Source organism: Chionomys nivalis, chromosome X (assembly GCF_950005125.1).
Source record: "Chionomys nivalis chromosome X, mChiNiv1.1, whole genome shotgun sequence".
Classification (NCBI taxonomy): Eukaryota; Metazoa; Chordata; class Mammalia; order Rodentia; family Cricetidae; genus Chionomys; species Chionomys nivalis.
The window spans coordinates 25,164,347-25,176,546 of record NC_080112.1 but is presented as its reverse complement, the minus strand read 5'-3'; the positions used below and the strand labels follow the sequence as shown (position 1 = coordinate 25,176,546).

General features: G+C 43.1%; 1 protein-coding gene across 2 annotated transcripts in view; it reads left to right on the top strand.

Annotated features, from left to right (window-relative positions):
- Nucleotides 1-9,505, top strand: part of Clcn5 (chloride voltage-gated channel 5) — a 161,915-nt gene extending 152,410 nt beyond the window's left edge. For both annotated transcript variants that reach the window (XM_057759245.1, XM_057759246.1), the window contains 3 exons: nucleotides 846-1,244; nucleotides 1,384-1,600; nucleotides 3,571-9,505. In XM_057759245.1, the coding sequence (XP_057615228.1) occupies nucleotides 846-1,244; nucleotides 1,384-1,600; nucleotides 3,571-3,661 (707 nt within the window). In that variant the 3' untranslated portion in view covers nucleotides 3,662-9,505. The remainder of the gene's footprint in view (nucleotides 1-845; nucleotides 1,245-1,383; nucleotides 1,601-3,570) is intronic.
- The last annotated feature ends 2,695 nt before the right edge of the window (nucleotides 9,506-12,200 follow it).

Genomic DNA, 12,200 nt, shown 5'->3' with positions numbered 1-12,200 from the left:
CTGAGCTATATTCCAGTGCTATATAGATACCACTGAGCGATACTGCAATACTTCGTTTCCCTTTGTATTTTAAGATCGAATCTCACTAAGTTCTTCCGGCACTTGTGATCCTCTTGCCGCCACCATTTGAGTAAATTACAGGCCTGGGCTGCAAAGCCTCTGTTACGCTTAGCATCTTTCAATGTTACATTTAAAACTTCTTTCTTACATTTCTTTTGTGGCTGGAGAGGAGAAGCCTATGCCACGGCTTGTGTGTGAAGGTCGGAGGACAACTTGCGAGATTCACGTTTCTCTTTTCACCAATGGAGTTCTGGATGATCAAACTTAGTTCATCAGACTTGGCAACAAGTGACTATCTTGCTGCCCCAACCCTTTAATTTTTTTAAGCTACGGAGAAACCCTGTCTCGAAAAATCCAAAAATAAATAAATAAATAAATAAAAATAAAAAAAAATAAAATAATTTTAAATTGGTAATAATGCCAAATATTCCAAACAAATAATGGGAGAAAAGTATGATAAGGAACTAACCATAATATGAGCTCACATATGTAAAAACACATGTTTTCTATCAGAAAAAAACTTGAAAATTTTCTGTCATGAGTGTATGTATATTGCATCTACAGTTAGGAAAAAAATCAGTTTTTAACAACTAGAATGCTGTTTCTGATTTGTTATTTTGAGAAATCTAAGCCATGTCTCCTGTACAGTCTCGCTTTAATGCAGTCTGGAGTCTGCACAATTGTTGCTGAGACCACGTTCAGTGCGTTTCCCAGTGAGACCCCACAGCAGGCATGCAATTCTCCTGACTCCTCCGCTGTGATTCCCGTGTCTCTTTTCTTTGCAGGTGGGGTGACTAGGATGACTGTCTCTCTTGTTGTCATAATGTTTGAACTGACTGGTGGCCTGGAATATATTGTGCCTCTGATGGCTGCAGCCATGACAAGCAAGTGGGTAGCAGATGCTCTTGGGCGAGAGGGCATTTATGATGCTCACATTCGTCTCAATGGATATCCCTTTCTCGAAGCCAAAGAAGAATTCGCTCATAAGACTCTGGCGATGGATGTGATGAAGCCCCGGAGAAATGACCCCTTGTTGACTGTCCTTACTCAGGACAGTATGACTGTGGAGGATGTGGAGACCATCATCAGCGAAACCACTTACAGCGGCTTCCCGGTGGTAGTCTCCCGGGAGTCACAGAGACTTGTAGGCTTTGTTCTTCGAAGAGATCTCATTATTTCAATTGGTAAGGATTTCAGAAAAGGAATAAAGGAACTTCGTAAGTGTGCATGGAATCGGGGAGACAAAGGGAGTGGGCTTGGTTAAGGGACAGAATAGAGTTAGCTCTTCGTCTTTCAGATTTTCATTGCTTTCCCTTTGCATAGAAAATGCTCGGAAGAAACAGGATGGGGTTGTGAGCACTTCCATCATTTATTTCACTGAGCACTCACCTCCAATGCCGCCATACACTCCTCCTACCCTGAAGCTTCGGAACATCCTGGATCTCAGCCCCTTCACTGTGACGGACCTTACGCCAATGGAGATTGTCGTGGATATCTTCCGCAAGCTGGGACTGCGCCAGTGCCTGGTGACACACAATGGGTGAGCCCCCTTGAAGAAAGGCACTTTGCATGGTGGGAGGAACTGAATAGAGAGAGAAAAGGGAGGGCCGAAATTTAAAGAAACACTTTTAGGCCTTTATTACAGCTCCAAGAAGAAGGTAGACGTGATTAAAGGGCCTTGTTTGAGAGGTGCTGTAGGCGGAGGCTGCTTCTTAGTTCCCGGCTGCCCAGACTCGAAATAATCACATAGAAACTGTATTAATTAAACATGGCTTGGCCTATGAGCTCAGGCTTCTTATTAACTAACTCTTACATCTTAAATTAACTCATTCCTATTATTTTGTATTTTACCATGAGGTTCATGGTTTACCGGTAAGGTTCTGGTCCATCTGTTTCCTTCAGTGGCTACATGACATCTCCTGACCCCGCCTACTTTTTCTCTCTCTATTTCTTCCAGCCTGGCTATATTCTGCCCTGCTATAGGCTGAAGCAGCTTCTTTATTAACCAGTGGTAATAAAACATATTCATAGCATACAGAGGGGAATCCCACATCAAGGTGCAAACTACTAGTTGTCCATTATCAGTAACTCAGTTCCTCATCTACCAAGAAAGGAGCTGTGCTATGCACAGGCATCACGGAAGCTGGAATGGTGTTGGAGACGTACAGTGCTGCCTCCAGCCCTTGGACATACCTTCTAAGATCCCCACTGGAAGCCCGAAACTGTGGCTAGTAGTGACTTATACATGTACTGTGTTTGTTACTGTAACTTCACATACCCATGAGGAAGCTTAGCTTATAAGCCAGATGCAGTCAGAGAGTAAAAACAATAAACATGTAGAACAATTATAGTAATACCTGTCATAAACGTTTTGTGACTGCGGAGTTCCCCCTGCTCTTAAAGTCTCTTACTGTATTGTTCTAGACCTCAGTTGCCCTTGAGTTACCCAAGCCATGGTTACAGAAGGCTGCTGATCCAAGTAGAAGCAGGAGAATCAGTTGTTGAAGGCCAGCCTCAGCTATGGAGTGAGTTTAGGTCACCCTGGCCTACATGAGACTCTTGTCTCCAAAAGAAAGGAAGACTATTGTGCTTGACACCTATAATCCCATTGTTGTTATTTAAGGACAAAGCACAAGTATCCAGTTTTCAGTGTGGTCTGCCTTACACAACGGCCCCTGTTTCCATAGATGGTAGGGTAGCTATAAATCACAAGTCTTTGAACCTCCAAGCCCAAGGCTCTTTCATTCCTGGAATATGTCTTGTCCAGTAAAGAAGCCCTGCTGTTTTTATTGGGAAAGAGTGTAGGCTAAGGAGAAGGTTGGAGGCTTTTCTTGTTTTTAACACTCTATGTTAACCTAACAACTCTATAAGGACTCTTCCCGCTTCTAAATTTGGAAGTGGCACTATAAATAACATCCAAGAGCTAAGTTAGTACGTAGACTTTCTTTAATAGGGAGGTGTATGTTCAGCATTTCTGGAAACCCTAACTCATGTAAGCAATTATTGCATGAGATTCTGGGGAGACATGAAGCTGAATAAAGCTTTCTGTGTTCTTGAGTAGTGAGTATGGTTCTAGGAAAGTCAAGAACACACAAGTCATCATAGGGCAAAAGCGAAACGAATAAGGGCTGTGGGAGAGCCTGCACAGAGCATGCCATCGCTGGGAACAGGGCAGAGTCGCAACCGGTTCATAGGACCAGGGCTGTGTGTGGGTGCGGGGGGCGTGGAGCTTTGGAGCTGGACTGCAGTAAATAGATAAGATGCATAGGTTTGGAGAGGAATGTTTAAATCAGGGGAGATGTGGGAATGTGTCATGTATTTAGGGATGTATGCATTGCTCCGTTTGTTGGCAATATATATGCATCTTACTGTTAGCTCATCATTCTCCAAATACAGCTAGTGCTGAAGGCAAAGTTGAGAAGGATTAGGGAAGACAACATCACTTTTAGTTAAGAACACTATTTTCACTGTACATTGATTTTGGTCTTGTTCTGTGTGTTTTTCTTTCAGGCGCTTACTTGGAATCATTACCAAAAAGGATGTGTTAAAGCATATAGCACAGATGGCAAACCAAGATCCTGATTCCATTCTCTTCAACTAGAATCCCAGGGTGGTTTTGGATATAAAACAAGGACATTGCGGACCATGGATATATTTTATTAACTGGGTACACAAAACACATTTCCCGTATTTGGATGGTGAAGTCATATTAGTGTGTTGTCTGTTTCCTACAAGTTAACCAGTTGCACTACATAATTTCTGGGAATTAATCTCTCTAGGAGAAAATACAGTTAGGCTTATGGGATACTGCATTAGGAAGGGTTTATGAAAGAGTAACCAAGATTGCTATGGTTTAATTATGTTTGTTCTTTAAAATATTTTTTTTAATTTAAAATTAATTGTTAGCCAATATGCAATCACTGAAAACTATGCAAGAAAAATTCCAACAATTCTGACATATAGCCTGCAGGAAACTCATGCAAAAGTCATGTGTTGGGGGGGGGACTCTTAACTGTCATTGGTGGAAGATGAAGTGTGAACTAAGGGGCTTTGCCTTTCAAGCTACAGAAAGGAAAGCCAGAAGGAAATAGCAATGGCATTTCTTAGACTGTGAAGATTCAGTTCAATTCTTATTCCTGTTACAGTATTTAGCATTTTTTAGTTTGTTACGTTTACCTTTTCATTGAAGACAGTGCTGCTCTGGTTACTCTCCTCCCAGTGAAGTAGAGGGGTTGACCTTTAGAGCCTGCTCGTCCTGGTCTTTTGAAGTACACAAAGTTAAGTTACAGAGCTTTCTCCTTGGCTGCTTAAAGGCTAATTTTCCAAACGGCAATGCCAGCTAGTAGACAAGGACTTTGTTAGGAATTTGTTAGTAGCTGGGAATTATTACTTCCGGTTTTCTTGAAATGAAGCTAAAGTTCTGAGCAAAGTTGGTGACTGGGAACTTCACATTTTTGTGAAGTTCTAAGCAAATCTCTTACCCAGATGCCACCTTCATGGATGATGGTGCTTTAGGCTTCTGGAATAAGTAGGAACAGTATATGGAAGTGAGTCTAGGCTGAACACTGCTAAGGCAGGGAAGGTTCGGGGCTGCGGCAGCATCCCGATGCAGTCCTTTGAAAAGAGCACCAGTACTGAAATAACTGGACACCCGTGTTCGCCCCAGTGTGGAGTATGCACAACAGGCCGTTGTTCCTGGGAGCATAGCGTAGGCTCGAGATCCTTCATGGATTGGCGGAACTGGAACAAGATCAGCAACTGCAGCTACCTGGAGGTACCGTCCTTAGAGATCTGAGCAAGCTGCAGAGCTGTCCTAGAACCTAGGTGGATGGATGAGTCCTGATGACGCCTAAGGTGCTTGTACCCAGTTAACAAGGTGCCTGTCTCAATTTCCTACCACAGCTGTGGCAGTTTAAGAACAATCACATTGTAGAAGCACCTGGTGGAATTAAAGAGCCACTGCCAGCATTCCAACCACTCTTTCATTTCCTGTTATTTTCTCCCTCCATTCTGTTCGCCTTTCTCAGCACCAAATCCTCTTTAGGATGGAGCAGTGTGCTTAGCGAATCATTCCTAATAATGACAACAATTAACAAGTAGGGCTAGTTAAATCGTAAGCCAAGGCCCGGCGGTCTCGCAGCACTTACACTAGAGGGATCACTTTTTTGTTTGTCGTGCGGCCCCGTTGCTGCCGCCTCCATTTTGGTCTCAGCTGCCCATGGCAATGAGGCCATGCAAGTCTGTCCCTAATGCCTCCTACTGTCCCTCTAGCTCAGAATCAGCAGCACTTGGCACATTCCTGTCTGTAACCCACCCCTCCCAAGCAACTCAGTGTACCTCATTTTAAAAGTTGTTGATCCCCAAGTCAAGGACTTTTTTAAAATCCTCAGTTCTTATCGTTCCCAGATCAGAAATGCCTGTATTATCCAGGGCTGAGTAGTCAAAGCATATTTTGATTTTTATCTTGACTGTATCAAGGTAGCCACCAGAGTTTCTCCTTTTAAATATATTGTTCTGGCATTTTAATGAAAAGGGGTACATGGTATCATAATCATGGCTCTGTGACTTTATGTCTTATGCCTTCTGTGCCACCACATTCTTTGTATCAGAAGAGACTCTGCCTGACCACCTAGTGTATTGCGTGGAGACCAGAATTCTTGTTCTGTGTATTTCAGGTTCAGTCAGTACCTATTTCAATAGTGATCTTTCCTCACTGAAGTTTGCAAAGCAGGAAACGTTATTGTATCTGGTCTTTGATGGCAAGGAAAGGTTTGGTCATGTCTCATACAGCAGCGGTGACATGGATTGTATCTTGTTTGCCTTCTAGTTTTTGTTTTTTGTCCCTTGTACACAGACGAGCCAGTGTTAAGGTGCTACTTCAGAGATTAAATCTAAGAAATCAGATAACACTGTGCGAATGATACTGTCTAGATGCTAAGCACCAATAGGCCCTCCAGATAATTGATAATATTATCCCTTTAATACCTCACTCCTTAGAAATACCATTCATTAACCTCAGTTTCTCAGGAATCCTTGCAGCTTGTATGCTAGAGATCGCTGTAGGGGGTGGTGTCCGTTGTCTGTCCAATCCTAGGGTTTAGCTCAACGGTTGGCTCGTTCTTACTGGAGTACTCTACAAGATGGCTAGCCTGGCACCTGGACACATAGTGGTTCTTCTCTGGAGGTAAAGGGAGTTCTTCCTGTCATTTTCATTTCATTTCACCAATTAAATAATCCTAAAAACAAAACAAAAATGAAAATGAAAAAAAAAAAACAAAGCCAATATAGAAAAATCTGATAGCAGCCTCAAATGACTACACACCTCAATGGTAAGCTACTGGATAATTTAAGATTTTAAAAGGAATTAAGACAAGAAAATAGCCTGCTATAAGGAAAGCGTTTACAGAAGAACACCAATAAATGCCTCAAGAGTGTGAATTTTTGAAGGAAATAGATCTGAAGGAAATCTAGCCATGAAGGGAATTCATGGATCTGTAAAAGTCTAACTGCTATTTTTTTTTTATCTGCACACCTTCAATGGAAAGAACTTACTGTAGTTTAGAGAGAGCATAGTGAGTTCAATTAGAGATAACAAACGGGACTGGCAATGTGAAATAATAGCTGTTAAAGATCACGTCTACTTATGTTTGGTTAGAAGCAGCCATATTGCTACACCCTTCCCTCTCTGGCCCCAGTGTCCTGGCGCAGCCCAGCTGCAGCGTGGAGCTGCTGTGGTCCACAGAACAGAGCACCTCTGGATTAGTTGGAGTTGATAGTACTTTGAATTGGCCAGCTGGCAGAGCAGACGGTTAATTTGCTGGTTTAACTGTAAAACAGGCCAGTTGTTTTGGCACTAAAGTCTAACTCTGAACTCTTTACAGGAAGAGCAGGGGCCTTTCTGACAAGCTCAGTTACTAAATGTGTGGGCTCTAAGATATTAATCTTTGCAACCACCTCTCAGATTGTCTGGGTTCCTTTAGGGGGTGTGGGAGGCATTGAAAATGATGGCAGACCTGCTTACCAAAATGTGTGTGGTGTCAGCTGGTATGAAGAAAGCCATCCCATGTCCCAGTGTCCGTGCATCTTGGCATGAGGTGGGCAGAAAAAGCTTAATTGTGTGCCTCAAAGGGAGAGAAAGGCAAATCATCCTCAAGTCCAGGATTCCCAAGCTAGAGCCTCAAAGCACCATTGGGCTCCAGGACAGTTGAGTTTTGTGGGAAGGGTCAACATAAGACATTTACTGAAGGAGGAACATACTGTCTGAAGGTCTAGAGGACAAAGGTCCTACCATTTTTGTTTTAAGCCTCCCTACCATGTCCTTCTTCTCTATTGAAAATAAGCTGCTTTCTCCTGTTGCAGCTCAGAAGCTGTGTAAGGTTGGATATGAGTGGGCACAGCAGGGTTGAGCAATTGCTGGGCTTTGGTTTTCGGTTCCAGCCATTTGTTCTAATGAGAGAGGTTCTTGGAAAAATGTGTATTAGCAACTTTAAGCTATACATATGCTGGCCACATTCTCATTCCTAAGCATCTGCATCTGGGCAAAGTTATAAAGAGAGGAAGGGAACAAAAGGAGTTTTTCCATGATGTTAATATGATTTTGCCAAATCCTCCAAGAGGGATGTGATGTGTTTTCTTTCTTTCTTCTTTCCCTTCTTCATCCTTCCTTCCTTCTTCTTTGTTTTTCTTTTTGCATGGGGCCTATCAGGTTGCCCAGCCTAACCTTACAGTCAAAAATTCCTACCTCTAAGTTGCTACCAAAGGGTCTTTGGCCTGTGTGTGCACACTTGTCAAGCGAAAGCCCTGACTAAAGTTTGGCCTTTCTGAGGAGAAACTATGATGGTACATAGAAGGCAGAAACAAAGTCTGTCTCTGCCTCGCTTCTTTTGCTCCCCCTACCATGCATATCCTAAGTTCAAATCTCTCCCCATTTTTATGAGCATGTTGTTTGAATATGGACTTTGGTGGGTAGGGAGAACTTCATCCCGAGAATAGAGAACGGAAACTCCTCCGGATGAGGCCATTGGCAGTTTGCTCACTCCACAGTAGGGGCCAAAGCCAGCAATTCTTACTGGGAGTGGCGAGGGCTTTAACTGTATTATGTATTAGTCCAAATGTGCTGGGATTTGGGGTAGTTTAGGATTTAGTGAGAAAAACGTCTGAAGTGGGGAAGAAGGCAGGACCTGTGGTGGTTTTATTTCTTTTTTAATCAGAATGGGAATGTTCAGACTTGCTGTCGAGTAGAGGGGTACCTCAGAATATATGATTCTTTTCCCTCCATTCACTTTCTTGCCTTTCACTTTTCTTTCTTCTCCATTGTCCTGCCTTTTTAGTACTCAGCTTTTTATATAAGTATTTACTTTTTTTTTTTTACTATATATTTGGTCCTTTGGGACTATGTGATGATTAAATTGTATTCCATTCAAGATAAAATTATATGTTTAATATTTTATTCTCGAAAATTGTCTTTTGAAGCTATGCTGCTATCCAGGTACAGGCCAGAAAGGAATTGGGCCTGACAGCATCTTGGTCATGTCACCAAAGGGTGACTAAATGTCATGATGATGACTCTTCTATATTTGACCAAGGCCAGCCTCCTGTTTATACCTCTTCCCATTCATTTCTGGCCATGGGAAATATACCAGCTATTGGGTGAGCCATTGAAGCCAGGAGGACCAGAAGGGCCAGGATCCAGCCCATGGGCACCGTGGAAATTTCTCTGTAGGAAGCTCATTTGTAGGGCTGGATTCAGTTGCAGTAGCCAAAGAAAATCTGTCTGACTGGACATTTTAATTCCTAAGAGTTGGTCAAAGTTCCGCTGAAGCTAATGCATAGATATCTGTAGTAGCTTGGCATCCAGAAATGAGCTTCAACCAAAGCTAATAAAGCCCGGGTTTCCACAGGAAGCTTGGTGCTGAGCTGTTCAGATCAGTCATTTATGAGAGTGTTGCCAACCCTTCAGCCATGCTTTTGTAGCTTTAGCCTCACCTGCTTCTAGACACAGCCCTATCCAAAGCTGTGGCTTACTGCTCACTTTGTTCTGCTCCCTGGTCATGTATAGTGACAGAGTGTAAAAAGGAAAACATGGATTGGGGAGTTAGGTGACCTGGTTTGTATTCCCTATGCTTCTACTAACTAGCCTCAAGATCTTAACCGCTCTGTGCCTCAGTGTTCCCATCTGCAAAATGGGGATAGTGTAAATTGCCCTACCTACCTCACAGGGTTGTTGTGAGGATAAACTGAGACAATGAATGGAAAGCACTTTGATAAGTAAGTGCTATGCAAATTGTAAGAAATGGAAACAATCACGTTCAAGGCAACGGAATGGACATTAGCAGAAAGGTTAATGGGATTGTCCAGCCCTTTCTCTGTGTGGCTTAAACCTAGGTTGCCATTGCTTTATACATTTTCACTTAGCACAGATTTGTAATTATGCATGTAATAAAGCACAGCCTTATTCAACATGATTCGAGTATGTTTTTAAAGACCCCAAACTTTTTGAGTTTTTTTTGTTGTTGTTTTTTGTTTTTTTTATTGCAAAAGAAAACATGAGGACAAGGTGTGGGGTTTATGGAATGGTTTAAAAAACAACTGGGAGGCCGGGCGGTGGTGGCACACGCCTTTAATCCCAGCACTCGGGAGGCAGAGGCAGGCGGATCTCTGTGAGTTCGAAGCCAGCCTGGTCTACAAGAGCTAGTTCTAGGACAGGCTCCAAAACCACAGAGAAACCCTGTCTCGAAAAAACAACTATGGGGCTGGAGAGATGGCGCAGTCTTTAAGAGCACTTGTTGCTCTTGCAGAGGACCCGGGTTCAATTCCCAGCAGCCACATGGTGGCACACAGCCATCTGTAACTCCAGCTCCAGGGAATCTGATGCTGTCTTCTGGCTTCTACAGACTCTAGGTATACGCACGGTGCATATACATACATGCAGGCAAAGCATTCATAAAAAAAGTCTAAAAAAATTTAAAAGCAGCTGAAAACCACCACTGTTGGGCTCACTTCTTTAAAAATGTTTGTGAAATACTAATTATTAACAGTTATAGATTCAGGGTTCTGCTCTCCCGCCCCCAGTTCTGGGGATGGAATCTAAGGCCTTCCAAACTCTTAGCAAAATTTCTACTATTGAGTTGTATCCCCAGCCTCAGTACTGATTTTTCAAATAGAACTTATTTATTTTGATTTTATATACATTGTTGTTTTACTTATGTATGTCTGTGTGAGGGCGTCAGATCTTGGAGTTACAGACAGTAGGTGCTGGGAATTGAACCTGGGTCCTCTGGAAGAGCTTTTTAGTGCTCTTAACTGCTGAGCCATCTCTCCTGCCCCTGATTTTTACCATAAGGAAACAAATGAGTACCTGATGTTTCTGAGGCACTGCAGATCGCTGGATAGCCCATTTATTCTGGCTGCTTACATCCTGTTGTCTTGTATATTGATAGTATTTCCCTAACGGCATGAGAATGAGCTGGAGCTGCATTTTCCTCTATGAGTTCTTAATCGTGTAGGATGATAAACTTCAGCAGACTTATTGCCTGCAGTTGCTTCAAATGAGGAGTAGGATGGGTTGTTTTCTTTTTTAAAAAAAATTATTATGTATACAATATTCTGTCTGTGTGTATGCCTGCAGGTCAGAAGAGGGCGCCAGACCCCATTACAGATGGTTGTGAGCCACCCATGTGGTTGCTGGGAATTGAACTCAGGACCTTTGGAAGAGCAGGCAATGCTCTTAACCTGAGCCATCTCTCCAGCCCAGAGGCCATACTTTGAAGTATGGTTTTTCTCCTCCTCTTTTTCCTGCAGCTGACTCCTCCCCACTCCTTCCCTCCTTCAGCCAGACGCTACCTGTAAGACAGTTTACATGGATCCCAGTTTTACTGTTGTAAGGGTTTCTCTGTGATGAGGCTGGAGAGAAGGCTCAGCAGTTAAGAACACACATTGCTCTTACAGAAGACATAAATTTGATTGACAGTGTCAGCGTCTCAACCTCCTGTCGCTCCAGGTTCAGGGCATCCTGATGCTCTCTGGCTGTTACAGGTACATGCACGGTCTTAGCCGGTGTTCTGCTGCTGTGAAGAGACACCGTGGCCATGGCACCCCTCAGAACAGAAAGCATTTCCATAGGAGCCTGCTTACTGTTTCAGAGGCTTAGTCCATTACCGTCATGCTGGGGAACATGGTGGCACACTGGCCAACGTGGTGCTGGATAGGTAACCGAAAGTTCTACGTTCACATCCACAGGCAGCAGGAAGAAGAGAGAACCACACTGACCTAGCTTGGGCTTCTGAAAACCTACACACTTGCACCACACCTCCTGATCCTCTCAAATAGTGCCAATCCCTGGTGACCAAGAATTGAAATATATGAACCTGTGGGGACCGTTTTCATCCAAACCACCACACAGCACCTATGTGACACATTCACACACAAGTAAAATATTCCAAATATTTTTCAAAAAGTTTCTCTGTGTTGATGTTTGAACGTATCTGTACTGGTGTTGACATTTTGCTACTACCAAGAACCTTGTTACCCTTGTTTTTACTTGGTGTCATTTTGGGAAGGACTTCTCTGCATCACAATAAACCTTTGTAAGGCAGAAATTCTGGCCTGGTAAAATGGCTCAGTGAGTAAACATCTGTCACCAAGCCTGAAAACCTGGCTTCAATCCTTTAGGACTCACATGGTAGAAAGAAAGAACTGATTCTGACAGGTTGTCCTCACCTACATATGCGCGGGGCTGTCGTATGTGCATGCATGCATGTGTGCTTGCGCATTACACACAATATTTTTAAGAACTTGAAGTCTCACCATTTTTTTGTTTCATGATACAGACTTCCATGTATCCCAGGCTGGCTTCAAGCTTGCCACTTAGGCAGGTATGACATTGAACTGATCCTCCTTAGGGTAGAAATTACAGGTGTACACCACCACATGCAACCGACAGTTTGCTTCCTGATATTATCAACTTAGCAGTCACACTTCCCATACTGCCACCATCCCTGCTTCTAAGATGATATAACCTCTCAAGAAGAGGGGATGAGCCCATAGGGCTGTTACTGTAGCACTCAAATGGCTCGATTGTCTGCTACAGGTGTGCCCAGAGGAAAACCTGAGAATGGCCACCAGATGTCAGTACAATCATG